We start from the raw sequence: 10,216 nt of genomic DNA, 5'->3' as shown, positions 1-10,216 counted from the left end.
CACCAAGTGTCATGGTAATCCTCCTGATGTCGGGATAACTTCACCACTGGACAGCCCTAAGCATTACCTTAACTCTGAACCAAATGCCTAAAATCACATTCCTGTGTGTGGAAATGAAATTTGCTGTGAGTTGTTTCATGCATCATGTTCAGACTTTGTGCCAGTCATGCATGCTGTAATTATGATGTTTGCTGTTTAGTTATCAATTGTAAATGGGGAAAAGAGAAATTATTATAAAGATGCCAGCGTGTATACTGTGCTTTTACAAATATAGATATTATATGAATTATGTAAGATAATGTGGGTGTTTTATCAGTGCATGAGGTTTGCCAGTAAGATGATTGATATTGATATTCATAGGTTAGACAGAGTGTGTTTGGTTGAATGGCATGGTATCCGTCCACACAAATCGATATGTGATTTAGTGCCATGGTGTAAAGTCTTTGTGTCTATGTTATTTACAGCAATGGTTAGCACTAGTCTTACTAGTAAAATATACATCAATTATTAGCAACGATATCAATATTCTAAAGAGCATCTGCCCCATGCACTTCATTTTCCTGTGCTAAAGGCCTGGCATTGTAGTGTTAGCAAACAGCTTTGCCCTTTTGCTTTAGTGCTGCTCTTGTGTTTCATGTATTCACACAAAAAGCATTAAGAGGTGAACCTCTAACACAAGGTATCAGGGAACAGAAATGCCAATAAATTTTCTGTATATTGGGGGACTGCTTTTCATGATTGTTACATTGCATTTTAGCAGGATAAATACTGGGATTGACAATGTGCGGAAGGAAAGTATTATGAAACCCTGTAGCTAGAATTCACAAAGATAATTTGAATCAAATCTGTGTTTTGAATGTAGTCCCTGGACCAAGACAAGGACAAAAATGGTCTTACAATGCACATGTGTGTGTGTCAGCATGTGTTGAGAATTGGATGTCTGTTGGGTCGTTTTCACACCTACAGTGTATCAAGAACTGGAATTGTAATGATGAATTGCAAATACGATCACAATTGTGATTCAAGTCATGGTTTGTTCACATTTCATTCACATAGATAAGGAAGGCTTCGCAGATTCTGTGGTTTTGAATTTCACTGTATGGAGGGGATGTGTGGCTTCTTTCTGAGTTCCCATTAATCACTCTTGAATGCAGTGTCTGCATTTTAGGAGAGCGGTCCTTTTGCGGAAGTGGTTGAAAGGTCACCTTAGCTCCTCCCTCCAAAAACGCCATTGGAGGTCAATCTGTTCACACGACTGTTTCGCTCCATAATTCAGGTGAAACGTGATTGGAAAACACCTCCAGACGTCATTTGAAACACAATTTGAATTATGATTCAAATCACCTTCCCCCATTCCAGTTTGCATTCACACGACAAGAATGCTTAACTTGAAACAAGATTCTAGTGATGGGTCATTACAATTGTGTTTCAAATTAAGCACTCTCAGTAATTGTGAAAGCGAGGTTAGTGTATCTGATATGTAACAGGCATTATGAAAGACACAATAACTGTATGCTGACAAGGAGTTCAAATTTTTGAAATTACTGTGAAAAGTAATGTTTGTTTGTTTGTTTTTGGTCACATAATAGATTTGTTGTAGAGAAGGACACTTCACAGCCCATAACTATGAGGAGTTAGATATCTAGAAACAACACAGACACTCTTGAGAAGTTCTATTCTTGTTAACTTCAATCGTAGCATCGAGAGGAAATGGACAATAGCGATGTCATTTCTACCGCCAACTGATATACTGTGTACCGGTATCATATGAATGGTAGTTGGCAGGAGTGGTTTTAAAGAAGGCTGAATACCAGTATGTTTCTGAGAATCATTAGATTGGTGCAAGCAATAATAGGGAAGCTTGTAATTTTCACTGCAATTTGATAGTGCATTGAGGGGAACAAGAACCCCTCAACTCTGAAACATACATCTTTATTTCTTCAATGATTTATAACATGAGATACAGTGTGGTAACGACAGGTTGCTTCAGAAATTTTATTGCAGTTGCGTTAAGCCCTTGACCAAATTTAAACCAGATTGCTCTGTAAGGGTGCTGCTGTTTGGACAAGATTTGAAAAGATTACAAACTTCCAGGAAGACTCTTTGCTACGTCTGGCAGGATTTCCTTTTTAGTTCGTTTCATCATGGTCCATATTGAAGAAAAAAGAGGATGTTAGTTCATATCAGACTGTGATGTGTGTAAAGAAGTGTCTGTGTTAACAGATCACAAGAAGTAGACAGCAGTACAGGATACGACTAGATACATTGTATTCACTTACCCAGAATTACTGCCTTCAGCTGGAGAAATATATACACATATATATGTATACTTTCATATGAATCTCAAATTACTATGCTATTATATATTCTGAAAAAAAAATTTCAGTTAACTATATTATGTCAGGATACAGATGTATAGAATTTGCTCTGTTCTGCCAATATTTCTGCAGGTCATCAACTTTGATATCGTGTAAAATGTCACCAGGTATAGTGCAGCAATCATATTGCAATTCATCATTCACCCATCAAGGATCTTCTTTTCTTCTCCCTCTTCTCTCTTAGGCACACAAGCTTTGAAGGAACTTGGAGGATATTCAGTAGAATTTGCCATCTATTGCAGTGATGGAACACAGCATGTAACTGGGATAAAATGTGACTGCAAACTTTTCTCTAGGCAAGGAAGTTGTTGTTTTTTTAGGGGGGACTTTTGATAAAGTATTAATATTGGGGCATTATCCTACAAATCTGAATTATTATTGCAAGGCTAGAAATCAGTATTAAAGCATTATGTGATTATAGTACAGTATATCAATTGTCTGTTTTAACTCTCTCTCTCTCTCCCTCTTTATCTCTCTCTTGCATCCTTACTTAACTGTGTTAGATAGTTGCATGTTGCCTATCTTTGTGATGGAAATATTCAGTGTAATTTCTCTACAGTGGTTTTACAACACTAGGGTGCATATCTGTCAAATGACATGATCCTACATTGAAGATCTATTATAAGGGACTACCTTATATTCTCGTAAAATAGGGCTCCTTGTTTCACATTCTATTCTTACTCTGACTTTGAAATATGACAGAAACAAGCTGTGGGATTTTTTTTTCAGATATAAGACCTTCTTTTTTCCCCCCTTTTTTAGCATCAAGCTGATTTTGTTTGACTTGATAATCCATACAATCCATCTTTCTTCATGACAGAAGATATAAAGGACATAAAGTGAAGTATACCAGGGAACTATATTCTTGCACAAATCTGCTTCAGTAGATCATATTGCCATACCAGATTAGACCAGCCACCTTCAGTACATTAAAGGAATGTAAGATGACATTAAGTGTGGGAACCATTACCAAGTGTCGAGCGTTTTCAATATGTGAGTTTATGCATAAACATTTATTTCTGAAGAGCATAAAATAATGTAAATCTTGTAATTATGACCTCATGATTAGCTATTCAAACATATTATTGTATTGGTGAATAAAAAAAAAAACAGTGTGTGGCATATTTAAGATTTGTGTCAATGTGTCTCTTGCGTCGACCAAAACTCAGACATAATATATGAAATACTTAACAAGAAATTCGAAGACATAGAGTAAGTAATGTATAAAATAGCATAATTGTATTGATTTATTTCCATGACATCATACTGTAACTCAGATCGAGAGTTTTGCAGATATTTCTGTATTGTGTCATATTGTTTTGTGTTTTGTTTGTGTTTTCCTCAATAAAGATCTACTGATTTAAGTGCTGTCCAGAAGAATTCAATCTTGTTTATGTCTTAGATACCATTATTATCATTCTAGGTGTATACAGTAGGGATGAATTGAAGCATGAGGATTTTAATCCACATACCGGTATCGGTTCCAGTACACAAAAGATGAAAAGATGAAATTGTAATGCATTATTAGCTTCCAACAACTTTGAATGGTTTCACCAAATTTGTAATGTGTTATGCCTCTTCTTCAGGGTTTCGGACATTCTTCTTGCCCTAATAGCCATTGTGGTAAAAAATGGTTATGCAGTGAGGTTAAAAGGTACTTATAAGTTCATTAGGGGTTTGTTGGTTGGGGCCTGTTGGTTGGCTTTTTCTTATACTTTCTTGAAAAAAAATCTAGAAGTGTTGACTGTACGTACCGAGCTGACTGATGCTCTGTGAAAGATTATACGTTCGATGTTCACAGTCCAATGGAAAACCAATTATGTGGTCCACTACAGACAAGTTTTCGACAGTAGGATATCTCTGCGGTTAATGTCCATGTGATTTTGAAGGGCAGCTAGGTGGTCGTTAAGACAAGTGATCGCTAGAGCAGGTTTGATGGCGTAATAATATGTAATGTGTGTGTGTGTGTGTGTGTGTGTGTGTGTGTGTGTGTGTGTGTGTGTGTGATATAGGTACCATAATACACGCACAGGTTTTTTTATTTCTTTTAAGTTTTTTTTTTCTGTATTTATTGAAACATACATTGTATTTACACTGCATCTGCTTACATCTGAAGCTTAGCTTGGTGAGGTGGCATACATATTATCTGCTCATTTAAAAGGATCGTATAGTTTTGGTTGAGACCTAATATCAGATTTGTAACATTTTTTGGTGAGATAATGAGACACCCCTTATAAAATATGAAAGAGAATATTCCATGAGGAATTCAATGCTTTTTTTTTTTTTTTGATGAAAATTGGTTTTGAAATGGCTGAGATATCCAAATCCGAGCGATTCTAATAAAGTGTGGGACCCACCCTTATTACGATTGCTTTGTTTGATTTTGTTTTTGGGTGCTTCAGTCATTCTAAACCTGATTTTCATTAAATAAACTTTGAATTCCCCTTAAAATTGTATGCTCTGTACTATTTCAGAAGTGTTTTCTTGGTTTCTTGCAAAAAGTTAAAAGCCCAATTCTCATCTCCACCAATACTGCACCATTGGCATTCCTTTAATGGCAGCAATAAGTATAAGCATCGTGTTCAACAAAAATGTGTCGAGGGAAGAGCAAAATTTTCCTGCAGTTCCGCAATCGGATAACTTCTTTTTCAGCCTCCACATAGCAAATTGCTATCTTAGTTTCAGCCCTACACTGCAAATTACTATTTTAATGTAGGCCTACAAGAAAATTGTAGTCTAAAAGAATTACTGCAATGCAAAGGTTTGTCATTTCAGCTTGTCATTTGGAGAGTAGATTTCGGAGCTTTGACCCATGTATTAATGACTTGTAACGGAATTTCATTGCAAATTTGTCCTGACCCACGGGGCTTAGTAGACAATTAAAAAGACATGCCTGGAATCTAGACTATTTTTTTTTATGCATTGCATAACTTTTGTTTTCCGTACACGTTTCGTACAGCGTGAAAAGCCCAAGATAGACACGAGCCATCGATCGATCTCAACAGGGACTACGACATGACAGCGGTACTGTACACTTAGTTCAGATTTTGATATTTTGCAGTTTCCTTGAAGGAAAGAGGATTCGACCATGAATTCGATTTCACGGAGATTGGTTTGGTCAACATTGCATTCAAGAACCACGAACGAATCGCGCTCGGTTGGTAGCAGTCTTTGCAGGAGATACCTCGCTTCAACGAGTACCGAACGGACAGCCAGCAGCGGGAGAGACTCGGTCGACGCATCGTCCAGTGCAGCGAGTGATGGTGCAAACAAGACAGGCAAAACCAAGGTATGTATGTAGATTGTGAACATGTTGTGTGAAAAGACCAGCTTTTGCCCCATATACGTATCAAGTGTCATTACCTTAGTAATTGCTTTACTCACCAATGAATGCACAATTAGCAGTATTTGACATAAAAGATTTTATGATGCATGCTGACTGGTTGATGACAGGCCTATTGACTGTATAGATCTATATAGACTATGTATGATAGAACATTGAATTAAATTAATCATATGGATACTGCGATAACTTATAACTCAATGTTTAATATGGAGGCAAGACAATTAAATCTTATACTCATGCAACTTTTAGTCTTCATGGACTGTTAAATTGCACACAAAAATTCCCATCAATCTCTATAACAAATCCCCATTGATATCTACAGTATATTTCTCTCGATCTCTTCTATACTGGGCCGCTTATTGTACATGATACTTTTTTTGGGGGGGGGGGGGGAGGGGGATAGCCTGTTCAGGTCATCAAAATCATCAAATTTGAATTTTTTTTTTGTGTCCAACAATGAAATCTGGTGGCCTTAATATGAAGAACAACATAGAAAATACTATAATTTCTTAAAACATTGAAATAATTACAACTCATGCATTTAATTGTATATGTGCTATAAACTACATTGCCTGCTCTTCTGAGGCTAAAAAAAAAAATCTAAAATTCACTGTCTGTGAATTTTAAAGTAATACAAATTAATGGCCAAGTGAAAGGCATTGTGATTTATATATTTTTTTATTTGAGTTTGTATTATTTTCTTTTACCCAAGTTATGTTATGCACATTTACACTAGCTGTTGTAGTAATAAAATACGCCATAGCATCATTCATGTATTATATTGCCAGTGGAAAGGTGAATTTTTTTGTTCATTTTAACAGACACTAAAGTACCTTCAATGCGTGAATATCATTCTATTAAAGAATACCATGCAGAACATTGAACAGATGCAGTGTTAAGATGAAGTACACCTTATATACACACACCATGTATGCACTACATATTTTCCTTGTGTAAAAAGAAATTCCACAAAATGGGTGATCCATAAATGTGAGGCAGCTATAGATGATATTGTCAATATCGTGCTGAAGTGTTATTGTTGTCTGTTTTTTTATTGTCAGATCTTATATGATGGCGACTGTCCTCTCTGCATCCAAGAGATCAAGTTTGTCCGGTATCTGAACAGAGAGAAAGATGTCCTCCACTTTGTGGACATCTCCAAGCCAGGATACAACCAGCAAGAGCACAACAACATCCCCCTGGATGAGGCAATGGGTATCATGCATGTGATTGGTCCAGATAATGTGGTAAGAAGTTGAAGCCATCACCTCAAGCCTACACTTCAGGGCCCCATTTCATAAAAGATGTTAGGATAGCAACTCTTGCTAGAATGGCATTTTCTCATAGCAACAGCCAATCAGGAAGCTGGATTCTTGTCATTATCATGACAATTGCCATTCCAGCAAGAGTTGCTATCATATCAACTTTTTATGAAATGGGACCCTGGTTCATGTATGACAGATGGTGATGATGATGGTGGTGGTGATGATGATGATAATGATTATAATAGTGATGATAATCATTCTAATAATGCCTTTTGATAATAGTGAATGTGAGGTTAGTCATTTTATGCGTAACAAATAATGAATAATTGTAATAATTGTAATGTAAGTTAATCATCATGATAATTACATATGGATCACATTAACTGCACCTATGTTGCAGGTCACAACAAATGATTTTGCAAAATTGATTGATGAATCACCTATCTAGAAATTTAAAGGTTGAGAAATTGATAAATGTAAGATAGTAATGATAATGAATAGTGTTTGTGAAGATTATAAGAATTTAAGTATTGAAAACATAGATACAGTTTATTAGTTAGTAGACCTGCAGAATAGAGGGGTGGTACTTTGTATGTAATACTGTACATAGTATAACAATTGATAAACATGTAGTCCTATGGTACAGCGTATGTTGAAATATAATATACGTTCTTAATACACCCACCTATGAGACCCAGCATATTAAGTAAAATGTTTAGAGCCACAGCTGAAACAGGAAAGCCCATGGAATTACTAGACAAGTCACTTATGAATAAAAATGTCATTGGACTAAAAGAGTTAGAAAAAAACTCTGTATGGATTGGAAACTTGAGCATATCTAATGAAAGTTGTATATGCTTCGTTTCCACTTTTTATAGCAAGTGGAAATGAGAATTTTGGTTTCATTTTTCCACCAGCAGCAAATCAAAGTTTTGTTTTGCTTTGCTTTGGTTTTTGTCAAGGAAAACAATCTGAAGCAATATCATCAAAATAATGAGAAGGAGAAAAGTTAATTTGCAGTCATCTTTGTTAAGATCAGAAGTTCCATATGACTTCATGAATTTTGTTTTAATATGTCTTTCTTGACTGAATGTCCTAACTTCTCTCTACAGATTCACACCAGAATTGATGCAGTGGACGCCATGTACAGAGCATTGGGCTGGGGCTGGATGACCGGGTTCATGAAGTGGCCACTGCTCTCTGGGATCTTTGACCGCGGCTACATGTGGTTTGCCCGCAACCGCCTCAGACTAACAGGACGGCAGTGTGAAGAGGCAAACTGTAAAGTGCCTGACAGATAGTTCAGATGAAGGAGCCTTGTGGTCTATGATGTCATATTCCACGGAAGGCCTTTGGGAGGGGCAAATTATACTGTGCAAATTGATAGTGGAATGTGTTGTACATTGTGTTCTTACTTATTTTTAATGCATGATAATTTGTTTTCCACTGTTGAATGTAAGACAATTATTTTCAACAATAGTTTTTTTTTTTCACTTTTACCTTTATTGACATTGAGTACTGGTAGCTCTATTTGAAGGAATTTGCTGTCTAATGCATGTTTATAGTCACCATCAAGGCTTTTTGATAATATACGTAACTGATTTATGAAACATGTCTGCCCCTGTGATTCAGTGTAGCAAGAGAATATTAAGCAGAGAGGTGACGGTCGAGGTGTGAATTTTCTTCAATTTGTCTCCCTCTACAAATGAAAGTTGTAAGATCGCAAACTTGTGATATATAATCTCCTAAGATATGATTCTGTATAAATATGTATGCAATAATATACTAATGATGCACAGGATAGAGTGTGTTAGTGAAGGTGCGGCGCGCTCGAGAGTATTGACAATGGTGCGACATGCACGAGGCGCAGCCGAGTGCATGTTTGCAACCGTTGTCAATACTCGAGAGTGAGCCGCACCTTCACTAACGCCACGAAATAATCCTGTGCATCATTAGTTTTATAAAATGGGTCGAAAACTAACAGCATTATTCACGTACCTTTGTGGGTCAATACCAGTCAGCTACATGTAGCACTCGCTCAAAAGTCAAGATGTCCGAAGATGTTCGTCCCAAACATTTACGCACGTCGCATTCGGAAATCCCGCACACTCACCTAGTACTGTACGTACGTATAAGAGTATACGTACGCCACGTACTGTTATGCACAAGAAAGGCCGCCGGCTGTTGTGGCAGCCCGCGGCCCGAACTAGAAGTTGTTTACAGGATTGACAGCGTGTATAGTAGCGCGTGACGCACTTGTAACAACTGATTGAGTGCGCACTGCTAGTGTAAAACATTGTGACGTACGTCAGGCCAGGGAGGTGGAAGAGAGACTCTTCTTAGTGCTTACCTGAAGAAAATAATGCACGCACACGTGACTCATTTCAGCGCTTCCAATTGGCTACATTCTTGAACCCATTTTATAATGAGTCTTGACAGGGTCTTTTAATTTTGCAGTGATCATGCAGATGATTTATGTTCTAAATGAGACCTTGAAATATTGTATGTGAAGTAAAAGAAGGAGATAGAGGAGGCACATTGAAAGCAAAACAACAATGTCAAAATGTCCATTTGATGCCACATATCCAGGAGAGGATGGGAAGGTGAATAATATTTCTGGTGGACATCAGTTGTATGCAAAATAATTTGAAATGACAGGCTCCTGAATGGATCGTTGTTGTTGTACATCGTGAAGAGTATCAATGTTTGATGCAAATGTAGAATAAAGTTTAACTAATGTGAAAATTATCTTTGCTATTGTGTTTTTCTGTCTATATTCTGTCTAAAGTGATACATTTCAAGTTTTCATTTGATATTGTACATCGCTAATACTTGTGTGATATATATATAAATGAAAGTGTATAATGTATCAGCATGGTTAGAAATCCATTTACAATGTAGCATAAAAGCTTTAATTATGCAGCTGTATAATGCATGTTGATGTGTGTTTCTGTGTCAGAGAAAGGGAAAGAGAGATGAAGAAGACATGCAAGGGAGCAAAAATGAAATGAGAGATAAGACAATATGATAAACATGGTTTTGGTAGAACTTGACAAAAAAAAGGGATGGAAGAAAGAAACATTGAATGAAGTACAGAAAGAGAGAGAGATGGGGGGGGGTAGTTGGGGAGAAGGGAGAGACAAGCATATATATATGTATAATCAACAATGTCAAGAAGAATGTGAAATACGTAGATCATGTATTTGATAGAAACCAAGCTGTTAGTT

The 10,216-nt window shown here is 36.7% G+C and overlaps 1 protein-coding gene across 1 annotated transcript; it reads left to right on the top strand.

Moving 5' to 3' along the window:
* Positions 1 to 5,465: 5,465 nt before the first annotated feature.
* Positions 5,466 to 8,290, top strand: LOC139732461 (uncharacterized). The gene is made up of 3 exons (XM_071643324.1): positions 5,466 to 5,667; positions 6,786 to 6,971; positions 8,102 to 8,290. The coding sequence occupies exons 1-3, from the start codon at positions 5,467 to 5,469 to the stop codon at positions 8,288 to 8,290; spliced, it is 576 nt and encodes a 191-aa protein (XP_071499425.1). The 5' UTR covers position 5,466.
* Positions 8,291 to 10,216: the final 1,926 nt, after the last annotated feature.

The sequence above is a fragment of the Diadema antillarum genome, unplaced genomic scaffold (genome assembly GCF_040938485.1).
Source record: "Diadema antillarum isolate AM-2024a unplaced genomic scaffold, OU_Dant_1.0 seq00000423_RagTag, whole genome shotgun sequence".
NCBI lineage: Eukaryota > Metazoa > Echinodermata > Echinoidea > Diadematoida > Diadematidae > Diadema > Diadema antillarum.
The sequence above is the reverse complement of the archived record's forward strand: the minus strand, read 5'-3'. Positions and strand labels throughout refer to the sequence as shown.